The 27,546-nt window shown below is 37.0% G+C and overlaps 1 protein-coding gene and 1 pseudogene across 2 annotated transcripts; one reads left to right on the top strand and one right to left on the bottom strand.

Moving 5' to 3' along the window:
• Positions 1-261: 261 nt before the first annotated feature.
• On the bottom strand, positions 262-19,604 carry CDK1 (cyclin dependent kinase 1). 2 transcript variants are annotated; one of them, XM_003928698.4, is made up of 8 exons: positions 19,497-19,604; positions 17,865-17,922; positions 9,827-9,983; positions 8,897-9,020; positions 6,346-6,516; positions 2,719-2,882; positions 2,176-2,317; positions 262-550 (listed from the first exon to the last, which is right to left on the bottom strand). In XM_003928698.4, the coding sequence occupies exons 2-8, from the start codon at positions 17,899-17,901 to the stop codon at positions 452-454; spliced, it is 894 nt and encodes a 297-aa protein (XP_003928747.1). In that variant the 5' UTR covers positions 17,902-17,922; positions 19,497-19,604; the 3' UTR covers positions 262-451. The 2 variants fall into 2 exon arrangements, with proteins under 2 accessions (XP_003928747.1, XP_074238368.1); XM_074382267.1 differs by having other exon boundaries at positions 19,535-19,571.
• Positions 13,116-14,737, top strand: LOC104651528 (serine/arginine-rich splicing factor 10 pseudogene; annotated as a pseudogene).
• Positions 19,605-27,546: the final 7,942 nt, after the last annotated feature.

The following is a 27,546-nucleotide window of genomic DNA, read 5'->3' as shown; positions in this document are numbered from 1 at the left end:
CGTCTTTAGGCAGGTTGCATAGTTACCACATGGCAAGAAACTGATGAGAATATTTAAACATTCAGAGAGCATAAAAATACTTCAAAGCATTATGAAACTTGAAGTTAGCACTTTCCTAAACTTTAGTAGTTCTAACTACAGGAAAATACAACTGCTACAAGGACTAAGATGATTTAAGCCAACTCAAACTTTTTCCCAGTTCCTGACATCAATATTATAGTTTTATTATAGTAACAAATAGTTGGTACAGTGAGACCTACACACATATACAGAATTATATTTAAATTCATATAGAATATTTACATTTTAAGTTATACTTTTGAAATTAGAAGATGAAGTACAGCTTAAGTTTGACAACAGAGAAATATATAAGACAAAAATAGACACAGTTAACAATAAAAACACAACTATCTGTTCTTGATATAAGATGTGGAAACTTTTTGTCAGAAAGCTACATCTTCTTAATCTGATTGTCCAAATCATGAAAATATGGATGATTCAGTGCCATTTTGCCAGAAATTCTTTTGGCTGGATCGTAGATTAACATTTTCTGGGAGAAAAATGAAAATGAGATACTTATTTAGGAAAAAACCATTTTTTACAAAATCCCCATAAAGCCTTAACTTTTCTAGCAATAAACCAAAACTAATACTATCAGTGAATGTCTATTAAATGAGCATTTCCATTAATTTAACACCAAACCACACAAATGTCTCATTGCCTACATTTCACCCTTTAGTTCTAGAATAATCCACCTCATACATCATAGATATTCTCAATAACCTCTTTTTGTTATCAATTATGGTAAGACTCAAGCATCCATAAATAGCTTTAAAACCAAGACATAAATTTAGGAAAGATGACTAGTTGATTATATTTACACTGAGAATTAAACGGCATCCTGCGTTATTTTATTTACAACATTCTTGAAATGGCAATCAACTATGGCAATTTCTGATGTAGCATCCAAAAAGTTCCACATAACCCCCCACAAAAGCACAATGTGTTATAAAGATAGCTAAAAATGAGTCACTAAATGAATTACGGTCAGACAACTTAGTGTTAAAGTTAGTTTATGCACCACTAGAAAAAGCTAAATAAAGTTTAGGAGTGATGTTAAATTTGATCTTTAAGAAATACTAATCTTAAAAAAAACAAAATAAAATCAACAAGCAGACTAGAGATTTTACTAACTAGTTACCGTCTGAACTCTCATGTAACCAGCACCATACAAACTGCTACGGATAAATCATGGTACTCAATTCTCACAACTAAAAGTAGGTATTAGTGCCATCTTACAAATGAGGACATTGAGGCTCAAAGGGAAGTAACCTGCCCAAGTTCACAGCGCTAAGAAATTATAAAGTTCGAATTTGAAATCAGTTTAATGTATATTAATGGTTCTCGACTAGGGTAGACTTTGCCCATCAGGAGATATTTGGCAATATCTGGAGACACTTTTGGTTGTCCTAAGTGTGAAGACTATACTACTGGCATCTAGAGAGTAGAAGACAGTGACGCCATACTGCTAAACAAGCTATGATGCTCAGAACAATGCCAGCAACAAAGATTTATCCACTTTAAGATATGTCGGTTGTGGCTAGACTAAGGAATCTGATTTATAGTATTTGATTTGGGGGAAATCTAAGCTTAATTTGGTGGCATAATGAATTCTTAAACTGTGAAAGAAACCCAAAGACCAATGAGAAAACGTATGCAATGATATAACAATAGATCTTTCTGATGAAGAAGCTAGGTACAAAGGGAGAAATAAAGCTTATTCAGATGATGACTTTAATAATTAAAAATATCAACCAATAAGAAAACACTTATGTCTAGCATAAACTAAGTGGGCTCAGTAATGACAAAAATGCTAGAAAGGAAAGCCACGATAGTTCAGCAACTTAAAAACAACAAAAATGTATATTAACCCTGGCCTCTCCTTCTGAATGTTCATAGCTACTTGACAGATAAAAAACAAGAACTAATGCTAAATCCTCCTCTCAAAGTCACTAGTGCCTCTTGATAGCTAAAATGAAGCTAGTATAATAAAATGTACATAAGACACCTAGCTCAGAAATGTTGGTTTTCTTCCTACTTCCTAGGTAAAAGAAAGAATTGAATACATTCAGAATCATCAATAATTTGAAAGTTAGTATAAAGGGCACTCCTTACTGAGAGCAAATCCAAGCCATTTTCATCCAAGTTTTTGACATGGGATGCCAGGCTTCCTGGTTTCCACTTGGGAAATGTATTCTTATAGTCCTGTAAAGATTCCACTTCTGGCCAGACTTCATTATTGGGAGTGCCCAAAGCTCTAAAAAAACAGGTAAACAAAAATTTCTTAAAGCATAAATGTAATCTCATTGTTACACGTTACCTTTATTATTTCAGTTTTTTTTTTTTTTTTGAGACGGAGTTTCGCTCTTGTTACCCAGGCTGGAGTGCAATGGCGTGATCTCGGCTCACCGCAACCTCCGCCTCCTGGGTTCAGGCAATTCTCTTGCCTCAGCCTCCTGAGTAGCTGGGATTACAGGCACGCGCCACCATGCCTAGCTAATTTTTTGTATTTTTTAGTAGAGACGGGGTTTCACCATGTTGACCAGGATGGTCTCGATCTCTCGACCTCGTGATCCACCCGCCTCGGCCTCCCAAAGTGCTGGGATTACAAGCTTGAGCCACCACGCCCAGCCTATTATTTCAGTTTTTAATAGCTACCTGAAAATCCTGAAGAGTTGATCAATTTCTGAATCTCCATGGAAAAGTGGTTTCTTAGTTGCTAGTTCAGCAAATATGGTGCCTATACTCCAAATGTCAACTGGAGTCGAGTAACGAGCTGACCCCAGCAATACTTCTGGTGATCTGTACCAGAGTGTTACTACCTATCAAAATGCAAATTTTTACAATGAATAAATGTGGTGCACAAAATTACCTAAACTTTAACATTTATATTTTTACTAGGGCTATCCTTTAAATGTTGTATGACTGTCACCAATAATATTGTTTAAATCAATTAAAAGTACACAAAATTAAGATAAATATTTCATTTCTAAGTTCTATTCATTAGAAGAAAAAACAGATAAAAGCATAATAAATCTTCTTTTGCTTTTCAAATCACTAAAGATCAAGACAGTTATACAGAACCTTATCTACCTTCCCCCCAACCCCAAACTTTCTGAAAAACCAAAATCATTGATTTGGGGTAACACTGAACAAAGTGGAGGAAGGGAGGGGAGGGGAGGAGAGAGGAGGAAGGGGAGGAAGGAAGGAACATCCAGATTGCAAAAAAGCAAGTCAAATTGTCCCTGTGTGCAGAGATGATCTTATATATAGAAAAACTTAAAGACTACACCAAACATTCTTAGAACTGATTAACAAAGTTGCAGTATATAAAATCAAAATGAGCATACAAAAATTAATAGTTTCTATACACCAATTAGCAACTAGCTGAAAAGAAATCAAGAAAGCAATCTAATCTGCAATGGCTACAAAGAATACTTTTAAAAACCTAGGAATAAATTTAACCAAGGAGATGTATAATCTCTACACTAAAAACTTAAAACATTGATGAAAGAAATTTAGGAAGATACCAAAAAAGACAAGACATCCCATATTCATGAATTGGAAGAATATAAAGGTGACTGACCATATTACCATCCAATGCAATTTACAAATTCAATGCAATCTCCATCAAAATATCAAGGACATTCTTCACAGAAATAAAAAGAAATCCTAAAATTCATATAGAACCAAAAAAAAAAAAAAAAAAAAAAACAAAACCCTGAAATAGCTAAAGCAATTCTGTGCAAAAAGAACAAAGCTGAAGCTATCACACCACCTGACTTCAAAAATGTATTACAAAGCTATAGTAACCAAAACAGCATGATTAGCATAAAAACAGATGCATAGACCAATAGAACAGAAAAGAGTATACAGAACTAAATCCATGTATTTACAGTCAACTCATTTTTGAGAAAGATGACAAGAACATTCACTAGGGAAAAGCTAATCTCTTCAATAAATGGTGCTGAGAAAACTGAATAATCCATATGCAGAACAATGAAACTAGACCCCTATATCCAACCATAAACAAAAATCAACTCAAAGTGGATTAAATAAGACCTTAAACTATAAAACTACTAGAAGAAACAGCAGAAACACTATTGATATAGATCTGGACAAAAATCATATGTATTAAGACCTCAAAAGCTCAAGCAACAATATCAAAAATAGGCAAATAGCCAGGTACAGCAGTGCATGCCTATAATCCCAACATTTTGGAAGACCAAGATGGGAGGATGGTACGAGTCCAGGAGTTTGAGAACAGCCTTCGAGACATGCTGAGAGCCCCGTCCCTACAAAACTTTAAAAAATTAGCTTAGCATGACGATTCCTGCCTGTGTATGGTTCCAGTTACTTAGAAGGCTGATGTGGGAGGATCACTGGAGCCCAGGAGGTCGAGTCTGCAGTGAACCCTGTTCCCACCACTGCATTCCAGCATGGGCATCAGAGGAAGACCCTGTCTCAGCAACAACAAATAGACAAACGGGATTATATTGAACTAAAAAGCTTCTATGCAGCAAAAGAAACACATAACAGAACAAAGCGACTATCTGCAGAATGGGAGAAAATGTTTGCAAATCATTCGTCCAACAAAAAATTAATATCCAGAATATACAAAAAACTCAATGGCAAAAAATAACAATAAGAATCCAATTTAAAAAATGGTCAAATGATCTAATAAAACTTTCTCAAAAGATATGCAAATGACCAGCAAGTATACAAAAAAGTGCTCAATATCACTATTCATCAGGGAAATGCAAATGAAAACCACAATGAACTATCGCAACTAAGTTGGAATAATTATCATCAAAAGACAAAAAAAATAACAAATGCTGACAAGGATGCAGAGAAAGGGCAACTCCTATGCACTGTTGATGGGAATTTAAATTAGTAGAGCCATTATGAAAAACTGTTGAGAGGATCCTCAAACAACTACAAATAGAACTGCCATATAATTTGGCAATCCCACTGCTGGGTATATGTCCGAAATCCTGTCATTTATGGTGACATGGATAAGCCATGAAATAAGCCAGGAACAGAAAGATAAATACCACATGTTCTCACTCATACGTGAAAACTTAAAAAGTTGATCTAATGGCCACGGAGTAGAATGGTGGTTATTCAGAGCTTACAGGAGGAAGCTAGAGATAAGCTGGTTTATTGATATAATTACAGCTCAATAGGAAAAATAAGCTCTAGTGTTTCACAGCCCTATCAGGTGACTACAGTTACCAATAATTTACTGTAAATTTTCAAATAGCCAGAACAAAGAATTTTGAATGTTCCCAACACAAAGAAATAATAAATATTTGGGGCAATGGGTATGCTAACTACCCCAATTTAATCAATACGCATTGCATACATGTGTCCAAATACCACACTATACCTCCAAAATATGTATAATAACGTGTCAATAAAAAATGAATAAGTCAAATAACAGCTTATTAGAGATCTAGAACTAACCAACCATTTTAGTATATTTATCACAATGGTAAAAATATTGCCTCTAACTTAGAACAAAGCAAATGAGGTCAATAGTATTTGTTTAAGACAAAAGAAACAAAATAATCTTATTTATATAGCCATGTAAAAAAAATGATAAAAAGAGCTAACAAGCAGCCAAGACACATAATCAGATGAGCTTGGTTGTAAGTTTTGATCTGGAGACAGTATTTGGGTCAAGGGTAGACAACTCCACAGAAGACAGCTTTTCAATAATCCTTTCCTGTACAATGTTCCCTTTCCTTCAGAAACACTATATGCCAAGTCAGCAATATAACACAGATCAAACATAATTATATTTAGTAATTCCTAAATGTATCAGAAATAATATACTTTAAGGAACAAAACTTGTTTTTGAATCAATCTGACTGTAATCAGGGAGGGTCCAGTCAGGAGACAGAAACTGACATGGTGATTTGAGTGGGGAGAGTTTAATATAAAGAATTAAACTATAACAAAGGATGGGAATAATGTAAATAAATAAAGTAAAAATAATGAGAATGTAAAAACTGTAGCTAGGGAAACCTCTTCCTCCTGTCATGTCTCTCTAGTACCCTCTACCTTAACAACACAGCAGCTGGCAAAGAAAAAAAAAATACTTAAAAGGCTTTGGTTCCATTTTCAAATAGCATGCAATGAATTTGGAGCTGAGAGGCAATAAACTGATACTGGCACAGAGTAGGTATATTTTATTGAGTTATTTTTTGACTTCACAAATACGGAAAGAAATCCAGCAATCACACACATTCAAAAGCCATCAAAAACCACTATTCTACTTACCTCATGTGTATATACTCTAATAGGTATTCCAAAAGCTCTGGCAAGGCCAAAATCAGCCAGTTTAATTGTTCCTTTGTCATCGATCAAGAGATTTTGAGGTTTTAAGTCTCTGTGAAGAACTCTTCTAGAGTGACAAAACACAATCCCCTGTAGGATTTGGTATAAATAACTCTGGAAAAAGCAAATGAAAGTCAGAAACTTTTAAGTATACGATTTTCTAAACAATCAATCTGTTTCAAAGATATAAAAAATGAGGACGCAAAGAAATAATTTAATCACTAAAGCTGTCAGGCCATTTTAGGCTAATAATGTGGGTGGGAAGCCCATTTATATACAAAATCACATTTGTATACTTAAGAAAATGATCTTCACCTTATAGACATATCTATAACCATGTGAACTCATTTAGTTCTTTAAAAAAAATTTGGTCCCCAATCCTTAAATTACAAGTTGGTTTTCTACACAGAAGTTTCTTGAATTTTCTTCTATATACCTCTACCAACTAACTCTATTTTCTATCTTGAATACAGCTGGCCTTCTCTTTCATTTTTACATATTCATTTCCTTTTTGAAAAAATTAGATTCTAAAAGTGATGGCAAAGAAGATATTATGATTATATATTTAAATGGATAAAATTATCATAAAATGCTGCTTATTAGTTCAGAGAAAAGTACTTTACAACGTCATTGTCATTTGAATTAACATGGCTATTACAAAAATATAAAGTAAACAGAAAAATTACTTAGTTTGAAATTGGAAAATAATACAGATGCTCCATCTTAGAGAGACAAGTGGCATTCAAAAACAAAACAAAACAAAACGGATGCTCCATCTAGATAAACTCGTTCTAAGTTGAAAATATCTTATTCAAATGCATTGAAAACACCTAACCTACCAAATATAGCTACGTGCAGCCCACCTTAAATGTGTTTAAAATACATCAGCATATAGTCAGAAGTGTTGAATACCTCGTTATTTATTTAATACTGTACTGAAAGTGAAAAAACAGAACAGTTGTATGGGTAAATGAAGTATGGCTTCTAGTGAATGTGCATCACTTTCACATCATTGTAAAATTGAAAAATTTTAAGTAAAACCACCGTTGCCTGAACATAAAACCAGTTAGAACAACTGGCTAGCCATATGGAAAAAGATAAAGCTAAATCTGTATCCTAACTTTTAAAGAAAAATAAATCTTGATCCACACAGAATTAAAGACAAAAAAGTATGTGTGCGGGACAGGACTTACTAAACCTACCAGAAAAATACTGACATAAATTGTTCTAATACATACAATCTTTGAGTGAGGAAGACTTCAGCAATGCATAAAAGCAGGAAGTCCAAAAGTCACGCAAGATTATTAAAGATAGTATCCTAATAAAAAATAGTGGAGAATAGGTATAGGCTGTTTATAATTACTAAATATAAAGTGTTAAATGCCATGAAATATAAAATAAAGCAATATTAATGTGCCTTTTTCACATAATGGATTGGTTGATAAAACTAAGTTTTGGAAATGATGTACTAAAATAAGTTTTATACACCATAAGTATTTAAGAGTAAATTGCTACAAGTTTTTTAGAGGGCAACCGGCAATATCTATCAAAATGTAAATAAACATCTTTAATCAATCATTCCAGCTCTAAAAATTTATCTTATAAAGTTGCATACAAAGATGAATTATCTATAAGGACATTCAGTGCAGCACTGTCAATAAGAGCAACAATAGCCAAGTTGGAAAATAAATGTTCATCAATATGGAAGTCGTTTAAATAATTATATTTAAAATGTAAATGGACATAGACCTACATGTTGTGATAGTATTTTACACAAAAAAGGAAAAATATGTATACACACACACACACACACACAGACACACACACACACAAATAATTCCCTTTCTATAAAAAAAACCTTTCTATACATATAAAGTGAACATACAAGTAAAAGATTACAAATAAAACTAACAACAGCTACCTCTGCAGAGTGGTTGGGTAGAACTGGTGTAAGAATAAGACACTTTTATATTACTTCAGTAAACTATACAATTTTATAATTTAACTGAAATATAATAAATGTCTACAATAAATTGACCAAAACATACTCAAAACCAGAACAAAACACCTACAACTACCACTCTGCCCTAGGCTTTCATTAGTTTGTATAGCTGACAGCCAAAGAAAGACCAGACTACCCTAGTTTCTAACAATACTTATCACTTCTATGTTATCTCAGGCACTACTTTTTACTTAACTGGAAACACTATCTGGTAATAACATGGGTAACTCTAACCTGCATAAACTGTGAGGGAGAAAAATGAAATACTTTTCTTATTCTATTTTCTAATACTTTTTTCAAGTATACTGCCACAAAATTCAGGGACTTCTCTATATAATCCTTTTATATCCACAGTGCATAAATATTAATAAAATTAGGTAAGCTTTTACCTTAACAAGAGAAGAATCCATGTATTGGCCAGGAGGGACTTCTCTATATAATCCCTTTATATCCACAGTGCATAAATATTAATAAAATTAGGTAAGCTTTTACCTTAACAAGAGAAGAATCCATGTATTGGCCAGGAGGGATAGAATCCAAGTATTTCTTCAGATCCATGGAAAGAAATTCAAAGATGAGATATAACCTGGAATCCTGCATAAGCACATCCTGAAGACTGGAAAAAAAAAACAAAAAAAAAATTATATGAAAAAAGAATCCAGCAAACATTTTTGACCTCTGTTTCACAAAATAAAACTCCTTCCATAATTTCACAGTTGCTATAATAAAAAGTGGGGAAGACATACTAGCTTCCCGAATGGACAACACAAAACTCAAATTTGGGAAAGGAATCTCAAGGCAATAATTTAAAATTAAGCCTTGAACAGGAGATGCTTACTTATAAGTAACCTGTATTCCAAAAGAACATATCTAGATTGGCTTCTAATTGCTCAGAGCTTATCTTTTCACTGAAGTCAATTACACAAATTTTAAAGTGGTATCTGACCTTAAAAGCTACTTCCAATCTCCAGCCTCAGCCAAATATGATTAGATTTTAACTTAGGCTATTAGGAAGACAGCTCCCCGAAAACACCCAATGCAAATATTTAAAGGAAAAAAATCTTTTCCATTTGACCTAGCTACCTTTTTAAGACTCCAATTAAAGGGTCTTCAGGCACTAGAACTCCTAAGTAAGAGAGTTGACAAAGCTCTATAAAAAGGGCTTTATTACCATGGCCAATTTACCTTGCTTTTCCAGCCTCAGATATTAATCTACATCACCAAGCTCCTGTGACTCTGTTTCTGCTAACAGCCTATTCTATTTTACATATGTGCAGCATTCTCAGCTAAAAAAATAGTTGGGTTCTAGTCCACTCAGTAAGGCTAGATCAAGAAATTAAGCTAATGTAAAGATTTCCAAGTTGAAATTTACATTTCAAATAGCATGCAGAAAATGGCTTACATTCAGATATCATACCATACCTGACTATATTTGGATGACGGAGTTCTTTTAATAGAGAAATTTCCCGAATTGCAGTACTAGGAACCCCCTCCTCTTCACTTTCTAGTCTGATTTTTTTCATGGCTACCACTTGACCTGTAGTTTTGTGTCTACCTTTATACACAACTCCATAGGTACCTGAAACAAAATAAATAATACACTGTGTAACACAACCCACAAACTAAAAGATCTTTTTTTATTTTTTCCTGAAGCAGGGTCTTGTTCTCTTGTCCAGGTTGAAGTGCAGTGGGGCGATTAAAGCTCACTACAACCTCTACCTCCTGGGCTCAAGGGATCCTCAGACTCCCATGTAGCTGAAACTACAGGCACGCACCACCACACCCGGCTAATTTTTGGCAGAGATGGGGTATCACACCATGTTGCCCAGGCTGGTCTGGAACACATGAGCTCAAGCAATCCACCTGCCTCACTGTCGCAAAGTGCTGAGCCACCATACCTGGTCAAACTAAGATTTTAAGATTACTGAATCCCATAGGGGTCACATGATAGAAATGTCTGGCATGGCCAGATGGGAAATATCTTACTCATACCCTCATTGCTTCCAAAAAGAAACTGAGAGTTGCCACAATCTGTATGGCTTAAAAATATAATTCATGTAGTCATCACAAGTTTTCTATACATTTAAATTACCGCTAATGTTCCAGCATATTTTACAGAAGAAAATAGATCATTTGCAAATTAAAATTAACTTCCTGCCAATATCCTACCCAGCAATAAAGTTGGCATAACATATAGTATAAAAATGTGGGCTCAGGAAATACTACTGATAAGAGTCACCATGACACTTTTAGAAAATTCTGCAGTGTTTTATGTTTTTCAAAACACTTTGATCTGTATCTCAAAATACAGTAAACAGTCCTCATTCTCAAAAGAATGAAGATAAAAGACCAGGTATTTGTTTATTAGACCTATTAAAGCACATAGTATGTACTATATATTAGGAAAGCCTCACGCCCATTTGCAAGTTGATGAAAACACTGATTTTGATATATTGGCTTCAGGTAATGAGCAATGTCAATTGTAAGGGACAGTAGGGAGGGAGGAGGTGGATACAGGGAATGAAATGGCAATAAGCAAGAAGACTGTCTAAAATCCATTATATGTGGCAGCACTGAATTCCCTAGATAAGTCTTTGTAAATTTGGGTCGAAGTTTAGGGAGATCCTGAACTCCTTAAGTACACATAAAATGTTGTTGAATAGCTTTTGCTTTCCATGGCATTGGTTTAACTTCAAAAGTGATTAGGAAGAAGGCCTCTTCTATAGCTTTTATGAGTTTCTCTGAAGGTACCAATATTTCAAAAAAGGCTAACAACCAGCAGATTACCAACTGCTTAGTTAGAATATTAAGCCCTTTGAGCAGTAGCAAATTGATGTTACTTAAGCTTTGTTCTAATTTTTTTTTGACAGAGACTCTATACAAAAGTCTGTTTTCTTAAATACTGATGTCATTTTAAAGCTATAAACTGACATAAAAGTCATTTTATATTATTTCAATTGTGGATTAATGCATAACTTGTTGATAACCAAAATTACTTTATGTTAAAGGAGAACTGACTATATTTTATCCTCACAGCCATCCTTAAAAGTAGGTAACCTTCATACATGTAAAATCTATACTTTTTTTGATGTAAATTAAGCTCATGTTAAACACAAAAAGTAGGTAAACCAGTAGCACACTCATCTGGCATACTGTTAAAATGATCTCAGGAAGATTAGTCACTTGCATAATACAGACAAATAAGCAGTTAATGGTAAATTTAGAACTAATTTTTTTTTCTAGCACCCTTTCTTCTCCCTCAAGTGTACAATCTCATCTAATCCTAAATAATTTTCAGAATTAACAACTGATTAACCAGTGGCCAACACTCAATGTGTTGAATTTTAGAGATAATATTACTTCTCACTGAACTACTGGAATGGGGTTAAACAAAGCAGAACTATTCTATTGGTTAATCATCCAAAATGATTTTTTAAATACATCATATATGCTCTAAAATGAACTAAGAATTCCAAAGATAGAAACACTCTAGGGTATCTAACTAAATATAAATAACTAAGGAAGCAAAAATCATTAACACGGGTAAGCCTAGGAGAGCAGTCTAAATCTAACAGAAGACTTATCCCAGGAAACAAACAAACAAAAAAATATGTAGGATATGATCAAGTTATAGAGGCCCATAAGCAGAAGACCTTCATTAAGCAAGCATTTATCAAATGCCTATTAAATGCCAGGTAAGGTTCTACTATCATGGATACATACAGCTACTCCATGATCCAAAAAGACATTTTCTTAAGACAGGAAAAGTTCAAGGATTAGTATGACAACACTCAGATTTCTCTAATTCAGAAGAAGCCAGAGAACAATTTTTGAAATATTTAAAATAGAAGAGTCTGGAGGTATTTAAGAAATGAATTAGGTTGTCAAGACTCACTGTCAAGTGAGAGAAAAGGCAGAGACTGTTCTAAATCAGAATTAAAGAGGTATTAAGTGCCACATGAAAGGCATGACCTTGGGTGAATATTCAGAATATACACACAGATTTAGGGGGAGAACATCTCTACAACTTACTTGAAATGCATTAAAACGCAAAACATCTGAATGTTCTCACCACAAAGAAATGATGAAGTGATGGATAGGCTAATTACTCGGATTTGATCATACAACACATACATGTATCACATCACCAAACCATACCCCATAAATATGTACAATTAAAATCTGTCAATGAGAAAAACAAAAAATAAACAATGCTAACATACACACAAATAAAGTAAATATGACAAAACACCAATATCTTGGTAAAGTATTACAAGTTCACACATAAATCTTTCAATGTATCTACAGATTTGGAAATGTTCAAAATGAAAAGTTGAGGGGAAAAAATGTAACTTTAAAAACAGTACTTTAATACTAGACTTTAACCAGATATCTGGCAGAACCAAAAGAAAATTTTGTGTGGATTATTTAATAGGCCTCCCAATTATTTCCACAAGTTCATTTTTCCAAAATAATATCCAGCATATAATTCAAAAACAATCAGGCACTGGAGAAGAAAAGACAATACAAGCCAGAAAAAGAAACAACACAGTTCAGAAGAACAAACAAGGAAAATAGATGTTATTATTATCTATTTGTGTATCTCCTGTGCATTGGGCATTACTGCCAAGGAGTGGGCAAACAGTTGTGAACAAGACAAAAAGCCAGCTCTCAAGGACCTATGGTATAGTAATTAAAAAAGATATTAAGCATGATGCAAAGGGAACTACAAAATGCTCTTAGACTAGACGAGGAGATAAAAAAAATGAAGCCAGTAGAGACTGGCTTCCAAGTAGAAAGAACAGCCATTGCCAAAACTCATAGGCTAAATCACAGGATACATTTGAGGACATCAAAGAAATCCAAATTAGAGATGAGTAGCATTAGATGAGGCTGGTAAGAAAACAGTATTCATAATAATAATACAAGCTGCAAATGATAAGCATTTGAAGGTTTTCTGAGTTAAAGCACTCAAAGGCTTTCCATAAAACTGTTCCACTTAATAATCATAACTTTTGTGGTAAGTCTAATTATCACCATTTGCAGAGGGAGAAACTGAGATCCAGAAAAGTTAGAGGGTTTACCACTGTCACACTGCTAGAAATGAAGAATGGGGGTCTTATGACTTACATGTATGTAATGGATTAAATTTAAAATTCCTTTCTTAACTGTTCCTATTTGTAGTAGCAATTAAAGTACTTTTCTCAGGAGTCAAATCTGTACTCTCTTGTATGCTTGGAGTTCTATTATCTTAAAGAATAATATATTTACACTTTAAGAAGGTATCCTTTTGCCGGGCACAGTGGCTCACACCTATAATCCCAGCACTTTGGGAGGCTAAGGTGGGGGTGGATCACCTGAGGTCAGGAGTTCGAGACCAGCCTGGCCAACATGGTGAAACCTCATCTTTAACAAAAAAAGAGAGAGAGAATAGGCAGTTGTCGTAGCAGAGCCCTCTGGCTGTGTGTGTCTGAGGCTTCGGCGCCAGAGCCGCTGACGGTTTGCCAAACCCGTTAGTGCACCAGGCCGAGACATGCCACTGCCCTGTCCCGCTACCTGCGTCCCCTAAACACGTCTCTGTTCATCAAGAACGTGGCCTAAAACAAATGTGAATTTGGTCATTATGGTCCTATAGTTGATGTGTATGTTCCACTTGATTCCTACACTCGCCGTCCAAGAGGATTTGCTTATGTACAATTTGAGGATGGATGCTTCACATAATTTGGACAGAAAGTAGATTTGTGGACGGCAGATTGAAATACAGTTTGCCCAGGGAGATTCAAAGACACCAAATCAGATGAAAGCCAAAGAAGGTAGGAATGTGTACAGTTCTTCACGCTATGATGATTACGACAGATACAGACGTTCAAGAAGCCAAAGTTACAAAAGAAGGAGATCAAGAAGTTGGTCTTTTGATTACAACTATAGAAGATCGTATAATCCTAGAAATAGTAGATCGACTAGAAGACCACGACGTAGCAGAAGCCATTACAACAATGATAGATTCAAACACCAAAATTCATCTTTTTCAAGATCTAAATCCAATTCAAGTTCACGGCCCAAGTCCCAGCCCAAGAAAGAAATGAAGGCTACATCATAAATCACGTTCTAGGTCTGCATCTTACACCAAAACTTAGAGGCACCTCTAAAACAGATGCCAAAACACATTATAAGTCTGGCTCAAGATATGAAAAGTAATCAAGGAAAAAAGAACCACCTAGATCCAAATCTCAGTCTAGATCACAGTCTAGGTCTAGGTCAAAATCTAGATCAAGGTCTTGGACTAGTCCTAAGTCCAGTGGCCACTGATAGTATAAACCATGGTCATTTTTAGGCATGTATCAATTTACTCACAGTTTGGTTTACTTAAATTATCAGGAATACAATGTTGCAATGATGCTTAAAAAACACTTGTTAGTTTTCCGTGTACCAGGCAATGGTTATAATTAAGATAATATGCTGTTGAGAAGCCACTCTTAAGAGTCCAGTTTGTTTAATGCTATGGGCAGCTACCAATTTGTGGTGTCTCTGTATATTTTTTGTAAAGATTCTCATTTTTTATGCTTGAAGTATTTGGTGAAAAGATTTTGGTTGACCTTCATTTGCAACATTGTCTCATTAAAAATACTTTCACATTCCTATTAGGTAGAACGGTTAACCTAGAAATGTACCTTGCTAATAAGATAGAATGATACAAAAGTGAAGCAGTATTCACAGTACAGCACTGACTGCTCAGACACATTTAGGTTCAGGGTGGGCCTTTATGTCTTGTCAAAATGTTTAGGCCCTGCCGGGCGCAGTGGCTCACGCCTGTAATCCCAGCACTCTGGGAGGCCAAGGCGAGTGGGTCATGAGGTCAGGCATTCAAGACCAGCCTGACCAACAGGATGAAACCCCCTCTACTAAAAAGACAGAATTAGCTGGGCATGGTGGTGCATGCTTGTAATTCCAGCTACCTGGGAAGCTGAGGCAGGGGAATTGCTGGAACCTGGGAGGTGACAGTTGCAGTGAGCCAAGATTGCATCACTGCACTCCAGCCTGGGTGACAGAGTGAGACACCATCTCAAAAAAAAAAAAAAAAAAGTCTAGGCCCATGATAATTACTTATGAAGTGTGGATTAGTTCTTTTGTTAACCCCACTGTCTTGGGGAATGATGCCAGCTGGGTTAGGTAGTAATTTCAGGGAAATTGAGTTTTTGACTGAAACATGGAGCCTTCCCTGCTTTTTTTTCTGGTTCCTGTGAAGATTTGGAACATAGAAAACACAAAAACTTATCTTAAAATTTGAGGTCGACAATGGCAAAAATAATTTTAAGAAGAAAGGAATATTCGCATGCAATTATTCTAAAGTTTAAGGAGCACTGCTGACCATAAAGTTGGTTAGTTTTCTTACTGCTATTAGAAGGGGGTAAAATGTTTCAAAGTAGCTGTTTTCTGTGTGTGTGTGTGTGTGTGTGTGTGTGTGTGTGTGTATGCATAATGTAAAAGAACTGAAATTTTTTGATGCTTACAGCACTTGACCTGTGCATTTGTATCAAAATTTGCCTGCCTCTTTATGAGCAAGGCCTGCTTTTCATACGTCAGTTTATTTAATATGAGGCAAGCTGAAAGACAACACTCATTCTAGGCGATTCTGTAGTGCCATGAAATTTAAAATAATTTTGGAAAAAGGATTAGTCAGTTTTAAGCAAGAGTCACATCTGAGTTTTCGATTATCAGTGTAGTACCTGACTAAAAATGAAGTAATATCCATAACCATTTATAATTTCTAGTATTTCTCTGAAAGATCGTTTTGGGGACAAAAGTGACTTGACATGTCCAATTTCATTTCAGAATGAAAAACTAGCATCTTTAAAAATCAGATTGCTTACTTACAGATATAAGTAAGAATTATGGAGAAACAATTCCTTTAGAGGATTACTTTTTTCAATTTTGGTTTTTGGAATCTAGGCTTTGCCTGTAAAGAATAAAATGATGGATTTTAAATACTGCTAGTGGAATGTGTTTAAAGGATTGATTATTCTAGAACCTTTGTATATCTGATAGTATTTGTAATTTTCATTTCTTTACTGTTTGCAGTTAATGTTCATGTTCTGCTACGCAATCATTTATAAGCACGTTTCTTTAATTTTTTTAGATTTTCCTGGATGTATAGTTTAAACAACAAAAAGTCTATTTAAAACTGTAGCAGTAGTTTGCAGTTCTAGAAAAGAGGAAAGTTGTGGGGTTAAACTTTGTATTTTCTTTCTTATAGAGGCTTGTAAAAAGGTACTTTCATATGTTCTTTTTAACAAATATTGTGTACAACCTTTAAAACATCAATGTTTGGATCAAAACAAGACCCAGCTTATTTTCTGCTTGATGTAAATTAAGCAAACATGCTATAATAAAAACAAAATGAAGAAAAAAAGTCTCCTTTTTTGCCAAACCACAATCAACACTAATTCTTTGGAGATTTAAGAAACATACTATAAGGCATTAGACATACTAATCACATATTTTTAATTCAGCAGCAAAATTCATTTAGAATGGGTATGAATTAGGTATTTAAGTGATTAAAAAATATATACACACACACACACACACACATCCGATCTAACACCACACTAAGTTGTCATTCCTATTTCACTAAATTCCCTCCAGAACAGCCCCACTGTTTTTTACTATTTCTTGCCAAGTGGGGTCTTTGATCACATTAAAAATATAGTTGGGAATTTTCTTCTGGCAGAACCTATACAGACGGGACTCCATTAGCAAATTATTTTGTACCTGGAGAATTGAGAATGTCAAAATTCCTGGAAAGAAACTTGGATGCTCTGTTGGGGGAGTCGAGGGGACAGGTTAAGGGATATGATTTGTGCCATATATACCACAAATGGGAATGGATTTGTGGTACCACAGAAAGGGAATGATTATATACATAAGTTATAGTTTTAGAATAAACATGTACATATGACAGGTCATTTATACTTAAGGTAACTAAATATCAAGATTAACTTAAGTCAAGATTGACTTAATAGAAGATTAAGTCAATTATTGAAACCAGTCTAGAAAATCTGAATAAAAACATTTATCATCTTAAAAATAACTGAGACTAAAAATATATCATGAAATTAGCATAATGCTGCTGCCCTAACCTCTGCCCCTCAATACATGTACAAGTTATCAATAGTCTTCAAAACAAAAGTAATGCTGTGAGTGCTGGGTATCAGAAGAATGTAAGACTACGGGGGTGAGGGGAAGGAACATTAGGGACTCAATAATTTTGATTCTTCTCTTGAAATATGAACAAATTTGTGTTTAAGTTACTATGTAAACAACATATATTAATGTTCATTGGTATTACAAGACATCTTAATGGTTAAGTTATAATAAATATTTACATGTGTTCATATTACAGAAGTTGGTAGTAGCATTGTTAAATCACTCCAAAAAATTTTATATTACTAAAGCCACTCACCTTCTCCAATTTTCTCTATTTTAGTATAATCTTCCATAGTCAATACGTATGGTAGATCCTAAAATGAAGGGAAAAACTGACTTAATTACATGCCACTAACTCGAGTTTTTAAGTATTGAGATACTATATATAAAGCATTTTCCACAGTGCATACTGCAGTATATAGTAAGTATTCCATAAATATTAATTACATTCAAATATTTACAGGGGTAAGAACTCCTACAATAACTTTCCATCCTTCTTGACTCCTGAGACATTGGAAACATTTGTATATTCCATCCTAGTATAGTATTTAGCGTCTTCCAATCAAACTAATGCTCAAATTCAGAAATCAATTTGTCTATTCTTTCCAAACAAAAACCAGAATGTTCCCTTTATCTGACACTTTAAAGTAGTACCAGCATGTACCAAAGTTATACCGAAATATTTCAACAAATTTATACCGCTTTATGATATTCCTAAGATCATTCAAAATACGATTTTTTAAAGATATAGAACTAAAATGTGTTCAGACTGTTCATTAGGAAGATTGTGTTTAAAGCGGCAAAAACGTTTAGGTGTTTACAGTTGCCCACGTGACAATTTTAACCTTTTTCCTTTGCTTGTAGAGGTCACAGAAAAACATGCTCAAGACTTTCAAGGTACTTTTTTTTTGCACAAGTAGGAATACTACTTAAGCACGCTAAAACAAAAGAATGAAAAGTGCAATTCTACAGATAGATTAAAATTATAGCCTACGCAATGTCAAGGACCAAGCAGAACAGCTGTATACTTGAATTACAATGAATAGTTTAAAAAAAAAAGAGCTGACAATCAGAAGTTCAAGACTTCCTCTGAAATCTGCCAATGAAACGTCAGAAGGGCAGGCATAATTAGATTTTTCTAACACGCATCACTGACGATAAGATCATTTATAAAGCCCACTCTGAATAGATTTTTAAGTTCTATTTCTCATTCATCCTCAAAGAAAAATCAATCCAGAAGGAAGCCGAGGTATATCCTTTTAAATGAAAACAACAACAACAACAACAAAAAACTGCACTACACTGCCCTTGAGTGTTGAGTGCCTGGGCTGAGTGTTCTTAAAAAACTCCGGGTGGGCCGGGGCCGTGGGCAGAGCCGGCCCGGGAAGGCCCACGAGTTCCGGGAGCGGTTTCTCGGGGCGGCCCCGCTTTAGGAACCTGCGCCCGTACCTGGCCCAGGTGCGGCCCCGCTTTCTCACCCCGAGGCAGGATGGGAGGGCGCGCAGGGGGCGGGTCCAGGAAGGCGCCGGCCGCTTCGCAGGCGCTCAGCGTGGGGGAGCGGATCGCGCTTCAACCTTGACCCGAAAGCCTCCCCAGGAAGTTTCTGAGAGAAGCCGACCTCGAGCCCTGACTGCGGGCAGCCCCAACCGCCACCCCCATGCCCCGGCTGGGCTCCCTCGGCCTCCCTGTAAAGCCGGCCCGGTGTGGCTCCCATGCCCAGGCCCCGGCCCGGGCGAAGGCCCTGCCAGCCCTCCGGAGACCCAGCCTGGCCCTACGCAGATCCCTGCTCCCCGAGCCCGGCCTCTTAAGAGGGCTCCGTTCCTCAACACTCGCCCTCTGAGGCCCCCGGGCCAGCCTCTAGGCGCGACCCCGACACCAGCCACTCTACCCGGCTTATTATCCCACGGCGGCCGCAGAGGCAACTACCACAGCCGCGTCGCTCTCCGCACAACTTCCAAGAGCCAGCTTTGAAGCGAAGTGCGAGCAGTTTCAAACTCGCCGCGCTAAAGGGTCCCAGATCCACCAATCAGGTAGCCCGTAGACTTTCAAAGCAGCCAATCAGAGCCCAGCTACGCTTGGGCAGGCCTCGTGGGTGGGTCGAGCGCGAAAGAGAGAGGAAAGGGCGGCTGAAGAAAAAGCAGGAGGGCGGGCGCTCTCCTCCAGCCCGGAGAGTGTCGTCCTGCTGTTTCTAGTCAGCGGAGCGGGAAGCTACTGTTTGCTCCGTTCTTTTTTTTAAAGTTTTTTTCTCCCAGCATTGCCACAGTTCAAATTCATTACGCTCAAAATAGCTCATCAATCAAAACAAAAAAGGGATATTGTGTTTACATCCAGATTCCGTTACTTTAATTTCTAATACTTAGGGTTAGCAGTGTATAGTTACGTTTTTCTAAATGCGTGATTTGCAGGCTGGCTCCAAAGAGCACATTTCAGCCGCCTTAAGAAGGAAATGGAAAACTCAACAGACCGCCTCAGAAATGTAAAAGAATACTTATTATTTATATCGTTGTGCTTTGTTTCTACCTCGTTTGAATTTTAAATTACTTTTACATTTTTGTTTATTACACAATTAAAAAAACATTTGAAGTGTTTTAAATTTTAAAATATTTTCACATCGGAATCTCAAATATATAGAGAGCCATATAGTTAAAGGCTGGGTCTCATCACGTTGCTCATTCTGGCCTCCAACTCCTGGGCTCAAGCTTTGGGCCTCAGCCTCCGGAGTAGCTGCGACTACAGGCACTCGGCACAACGTCGGGCTTCACGCCCGCCTTAAATATTACGAAAACACAAAAATTCACAGTTCTATGAGGGGAGAAAAACAGACTTAAATTATGCTTGAAACAATACAATGTCAAAAACTCTATCTTCACTGCCCTCCACAATATCCTTAAGAGAGATTTCTGCACTTACTGCACTTAAATATCTTTTTCCCTCCCTCCTTTCCTTCCTTCCTTCCTTCCCTTCCTTTCTCCCTCCCTCCCTCTTTTTTTCTTTTCTTTCTTTCTTTCTCTTTCTTTCTCTCTCTTTCTCTGTCTCTCTTTCTCCCTTTCTTTCTTCTGCTTGTTTGCCCTAGCTGGCCTCCAATCCTAGGCTCCATCAATCCTCCTGCCTTGGCCTCCCAATGTGCTGGGATTACAGGTGTAAGCACCAGCTCAACCTAAACACCATTCTGAAGTCTTTTTAAAATAAATAAATAAAACAGAGCTAGACATAATAGAGGTCTCCATTTTAAGGATTTTTAGTTGCATTGACCCTAATAGGACATAGAACAAAGATTGATTGCCGTGCCCACTGCAAATATGTATTAGAAGACCCAAATTAGGATATGGAATGGAACTTCCTTATCCTTGTGATACAGACTATATAACATGCATTTAAGTGTTTAATACCTTTTTACACAATGAGCTGCGTCTATCGTCTGGTGCTGCTATACATTGCATCTGGCTCAGTCTTGACAATTTTTGCTCCTAGGCGACAGAGGCAGAGCATTTGGGATTCACGGCGGAAGTAGGAATTTAAGAATTCCTGCTGGAGCCTAATAACTTTTAAAACTTACTTTTAAAATCCAAACATCATTTTTTTTTTTTTTTTTTTTTTTTTTTTTTAGAGACAGAGTTTCGCTCTTGTTACTCAGGCTGGAGTGCAATGGCGCGATCTCGGCTCACCGCAACCTCCGCCTCCTGGGTTCAGGCAATTCTCCTGCCTCAGCCTCCTGAGTAGCTGGGATTACAGGCACACACCACCATGCCCAGCTGATTTTTTGTATTTTTAGTAGAGACAGGGTTTCACCATGTTGACCAGGATGGTCTCGATCTCTCGACCTCCTGATCCGCCCGCCTCAGCCTCCCAAAATGCTGGGATTACAGGCTTGAGCCACCGCGCCCGGCCAAACTTCATTTTTTTAAATGAAAACAGACTGCCCCAGAGAAGTGTTCTCAGGATCCAGGCTGTTCTGTGCAGTTTATGGTACTGGCTTTATGAATTTTAATATGTCTTTCTCTGAGAGGCTTACGCAAGGAATTCAATTTCTGTATCATCTAAAAATGGCAACTAATTCATTATATCCATTTTACCTTCAACATAAAGAAGACCACAAGCTTCCACAGCTGTGACGATAGGTGTACCAATTTAACTCAATCATCTTTCTTTATAAAGTTTCAGAGGTTATTGTAAATCCATGTTATCATCTTGGCAAATACAGTTTATTACCCTTTGGACCAACTTGTATGTAGTGTCTCTAAAGTGCAACCCTATGCTTCATAGACACAAAAATGAACAAGATCCAATTACTGCTGGAGGTGTTGAGAGTAGGGGAGCATGATGATTACTGAGGATTCTCTTCTGGTACTCACCTTGCAACTTATGTTATAGGGCGATGTGAGAACACAGAGGAGAAAATTGCTAATGCAAACAGAAGTGACATTTGAGCAAATGCTGGGGAAAGAATTGTGGTGTGGGCCTTCTATACAGAGGAAATTGTATGAGTAAAGCACAGAGGCCAGAAAGTCAACCCAAGAAATTCAGGGTGCCCCCCATGGTAAAATGCAGGGAGTGCTGCATCCTGTGACGTTAAAGTCAGAAAAGGGAGTTTGGAGTCAGAATCCTGAGGAGCCCTGAACACTGTTCCGAAGGGTCTGAGCAGGAGAGGTACAGACAGCCTTAGAACCATATTTAGTAAAACTACCCTAGAGGTGGTATGAAAAAAAAAAAGACTGAAGAGGAGAGCAGGGGTAGGTATGTGCTCTGAAAAGCATCATATTCGTATTTTGGTAACTCCATTTTGGAAGGAAAAGAATGGTATTGCACATAAGTCTTTTTTATTTTTTTTTTTTATATTTAAGTATTGCTATGGTTTGAATATTTGTTCTCCCCCCACTCCCCAAGTTCATATATCGAGGTTCTCACCCAGCTGGGGTGATGTTTGGAGATGGGGCTTTGAGAGGTAATTAGGTTTAGATGAGGTCATGAGGCTGAAGCCCTCATGGTGGGATTAGTGCTCTCATTAAGAAGAGAAGCCGAACAGCTTGGTAACTCTCACTCTCTGCCATGTGAGGTTAGAATTCCGTCTCTGAGGAAGAGAGCCTTCCTCAGAATCTGATGTTGCCCTCCCTCTGAACTTGCACACCGAGCCTCTAGAACTCAGGGAAAATAAAATTCTGTTGTTTAAGCCACCTAGTCTATGGCATTTTGTTGTGGCAGCCCAGGCCAAGACAAGTGGTTTTTTTAGATAAGAAATATTTGAGAACATTTGCTTAAAAATACACCTCAGGAGGGCACAGTGGCTCTCGCCTATAATCCCATCACTTTGGGAGGCCAAGGCGGGTGGATCACAAGATCAGGAGTTCAAGACCAGCCTGGCCGAGAGACCAGATGGCCAATAGGGTGAAACCCCATCTCTACTAAAAATACAAAAATTAGCCAGGTGTGGTGGCAGGCACCTGTAATCCCACCTACTCCAAAGGCTGAGGCAGGCAAATTGCTTGAACCTGGGAGGTGGAGATTGTAGTGAGCCAAGATTGCACCATTGCCTGGGCGACATTGCAAGACTCCAACTCAAAAAAAAAAAAAAAAAAAAAGAAAAAGAAAAAGAAAATAGACCTTGGGAAGGAGGTGGAAGAAACTAATAAAAATGTGCCTCTGTGGAACACAAGAGTAACCTGGCAGAGAGGTGGGAAAGGAGAGTTTTGTATCTTTCAAATGTTGAGCCATGTGAATGTACTACCCCAGTCCCAAAATAAACGAATGAATGAATGAATGAATGAGTCTTGCCATGGCCTCCACTGCTACTGGATAAAAATTGTAAAAATTGGCCCAGCAGAGTGGCTCACACCTGTAATCCCAGCACTTTGGGAGGCCAAGGTGGAGGATCCCTTGAGGCTAAGAGTTTGAGACCAGCCAGGGCAACATGGTAAGACCCTGTCTCTATATAGACAAATATATTAAAAGAAAGAAAAATGTAAAAGTTGCTGCAAAATATATCCAAAAGAAGAAGATTGATCTTCATGTTAATTCAGACCGAAAAGTGATAGAAAATGCAAGATATATAGATTCAGGTCTTTTCATCACAAGTGAAAATACTGAACTATTGTTGCTATGACACAGTTGGGCATTTTTCTGATTATAAAAGTAATGCAATTTTTCTGTAAATTAAAAAAAAAATTCAAAATGTAAAATATAGATAATAAAAGTTTGTCATACACAACTTCCATCTTCCCCATTTTCATTCCCCCCCTCTCCCAAAAGAGAAAGAGATCACTCTAAACCTCTAGGTGATTTTACTTTAAATGCATATATGTCAATTCACCTTAATCTCTCTGGAATTTTAGAAACTGGGCATGGTTTAGGGAGAAGAGATTCATACATCAACCTTGGGACTAAAGAGGATCAAGGATACCAGGTGAGTAGATATGGATCTCCACCTAGGTGAAGTACAAATGTTTACAATGCAATACGTTGAAGACTGCTCTGTGCAGAGCCTATTGGAGAGGGCATTCAGCAAGGCTTCATGGCAAAGGTGACTGAACCAAGTCTTAAGGATTGAAAAGAGTTTGCCAAGCAGTTAAATGAATGTGGACAGCTTCTTGATCCATTGACAAGAAAGAACAATGTGAGTTTGCTGACTGAAATTAATTCAGTATGCTGGAACATAAATAGAGTCTAGGGGCTGAGCAAGGGTCATAAACATTAGGCTAGGGAGTTAAATAATATCTACACCTTGAAGATAATGTTCAAAGTCATGCTAAAATATTTGGATTAAAGGTTGGACTTGAAAAAAAAAATGGGAATAAGGGAGTGACATAGTTATAAGTGGGAGTTAGGAGGGAAAAGTCATGAGGAGGGCTGATGAGGCAGCCTCAGAGCCAGCAGACATTGGAGGGCTCTGCAACAGATAGCAATCAGTTTCAAGAGGAGGAAATGACCATGAGATATTTTTAGGAGCTGGGACTGGATTAAATAAGGGAGAAGGAGCCATCAGGGATGACTGACTCAGGTGTGTGTCTTTGCAACAGGCTGAGGGTCCTGCTGTTCCAGAGAGAGGCTAAGGGGCAGCTATGTGGCATGGAGCATCACTTTGGGCATATTGGTAGTGAAGTACTGTGGGACAGCCATGTAACTGGATATGGCCAAAGGTAGGTGTGAGTTTCATGGAGCCTGAAATACATATCACTTAGGGATTGCTATGATTTGAAGGTATGTGCCCCTCCAAAATGCATATGTTGGAATTTAAACCCCAAGGTGATGGCATTAAGATGTAGGGCGTTTGAGAGGTGATTATTAAGCCTTGAGGGCTTTTCCCTCATTAACAGGATTAATGCCCTATTAATAGATGCTGCAGAGAGCTGCTGGTATCTTTCCATTTCTTCTGCCATGTGAGAACCCAGAGTCCATTCTTTTTACCCTTCTGCCATGTGAGCACACAGCAAGATGGTACCATCTGGGAAGCAGAGAGCAGGCCTCACCAGACACCAAATCTGCTGGTGCCTTGATCTTGCACTTCCCAGCCTCCAGAGCTGTGAGAAATAGTTTGGAAACGACCCAATCTATAGTATTTTGTGATAGCAGCAGGAACAAACCTAGAAAGGGATTCCTTTCTAAGGAATTAGGGATTCCTTTCTAAGTTTGTTCCTGCTGCTATCATAAAATACCATAGATTAAGCAAAATTAAGTGTGAGGGGGAATATGTATTGAGAATAAGAAATCACAAAATTATAGAAGTTTTTAAGTTCTAAAATTATATAAAATCACAAAATCCACAAATTATATTTTTATTAATTGCTTGACACATCTTTATAATGTCTTTTGTCGTACTTTTTTTTAGCTGTAGTTTTTCAAATCATATTTTAACTGTTTTGTTATCTACTCACCTTACAAGCTCCTTCACCTTTGTATTTTCATGACACAATTTTATAACATTTTCTATGTAGAGAAAAAAGATACTTTAGTCTTACCTCTAGCATAGTTAATCCAAAGTGATTTTGTATGATTGATCATTTCAAAAAAGTTTCTTTGGCTTCCTATTTCATTATTGGTTATGTCATGTAAATTTTTAGAATTTCTGTTCAATTTGAGAAAATATTTATTTTCACATCTGAGCTGTTTGTACTGCTGCTCTAAGTGTGTGTCCCACAGATGTGAGAGTTATGGTAATCCTAATTTGTTGTTTCCAAATATTCTGGATTCCAAACATTATCTTATGTTTTTATAATTGTTTATGGTGTATTAATGAGTATATTCCTGACATTAGAGAAGTTCAGTTTACATGAGGTAATGATGAAAATCAAAGTCCTGTCTGCTTATAATGTTATACATTTAAGTTTGGTTGATTGGTTGGTTTTTTTTTTTTTTATTTATTTATTTTGGACAGGGTCTTGCTCTATCGCTCAGGCTACAGTGCAGTTGTACAATCATGGCTCACAGTAATCACAAACTTTTCGGCTCAAGTGATCTTCCACCTCAGTCTCCTGAGTATCTAGGTCTAGGTCAGGCCACCACACCTTGCTAATTTTTTGGTAGTGGTGGTGGTGTTGAGACAGGGTCTTGTTTTGTTGCCCCAGCTGGTCTCAAACTCCTGGGCTTAAGCAGTCCTCCCACCTCAGCCTCCCAAAGTGCTGAAATTAACAGGCATGAGCCACCATGCCCAGCCACATCTGATAATTGAAAGAACTTTCCACAGGTTAACTTCTCCTCTGTTACCCACTACTTACTTACTTCTGGTTCCATTAGGATTTTTGACCTTACACTTTCACTTCCAGATGCCAAAAGAGTTTGCAGACCAGGGTTTCCTGGGAATTGTGTCTACATTGGGACCAATAACTTGGAAGTGCTGTGGATAAACAACTGGATACTACTAATTCCAATCTAAAGTAGGTCTTAGTCCACTCGGGCTGCTATAACAAAATGCCATAGACTGAGTGGCTATAGACAACAGAAATTTATTTCTCACAGTTCCGGAGGCCAGGAAGTCCAAGATCAGGGCTCTGGCAGATTCATTGTACAGTGAGGGCCTGATTCTGCATAGACAGCTCTTTTCACTTGAACCTCAGAGGGTAGAAGGGACGAGGGACCTCTCAGCCTCTTTTACAGAGGCATTATTCTCATTCATGAAGGGTCCCTTCTTATGAGCTAACCACTTCCCAAAAACCCCACCTCCCAATGTCATTACCTTGAGGATGAGGATTTCAACTATGAATTTTGAGGGAACATAAACATTTAGATCACAGCAATGTATCCTTAACTCAATTTCCCTGGGCTGAATCCCAAAAGTGTTCACAGTCATTCAATGCCCTTGGAGAGGTGGAAAAATGTGACTGATAGAGAATGAAAATGGAAACAAACAGCAGCCTTAATCAATTGTAATTAAAATATCTTACTATATGCATTTTACAAAAACATACTACATGAGCATATTGTTAAGTATCCATCTCAGAGTCATAAGAGGCACCTGTGCAAAGCCAGGGCCCCAATACTTAAGATTCATTAGAATCATGTTGCATCTAACTCCTGTGGACCATTTTATATATAGTTGAAGCTGAGATAAATGATCAGGGCAGTCACTGTAGTTGAATTGCTTAGGTATTTTTTATATTTTTTTTTATGGATTCCTGATGTCCCTTAAACTTTATCACAATACTACTTATTACTAAGATAGGCCTTTCTTCCAGAACTAAAAATGCAGAGTGAGAAGTGATTCTTTAAGTTTTTATCTTTATAAAGTCATTGCACCGAACAAAGGCAATGGGTTATGATTAGATTTCTAATCAGCAAGTTAAGGAATTAATATAAAAGCTCATGTTCTAATGGTATTGAACAAATGAAGTTCTAATTTAACTCACTATTCTGTCATCTGAAATGAAATAGGTCTGAGATTTAACATCATGAAATATTCTAGTTCATTTTAAATGTTTACTATGATTAACAAATTTCAAAGAGCAAAGCTG

The sequence above is a fragment of the Saimiri boliviensis genome, chromosome 12 (assembly GCF_048565385.1).
Source record: "Saimiri boliviensis isolate mSaiBol1 chromosome 12, mSaiBol1.pri, whole genome shotgun sequence".
NCBI lineage: Eukaryota > Metazoa > Chordata > Mammalia > Primates > Cebidae > Saimiri > Saimiri boliviensis.
This window is presented reverse-complemented; position numbering and strand designations above follow the sequence as displayed.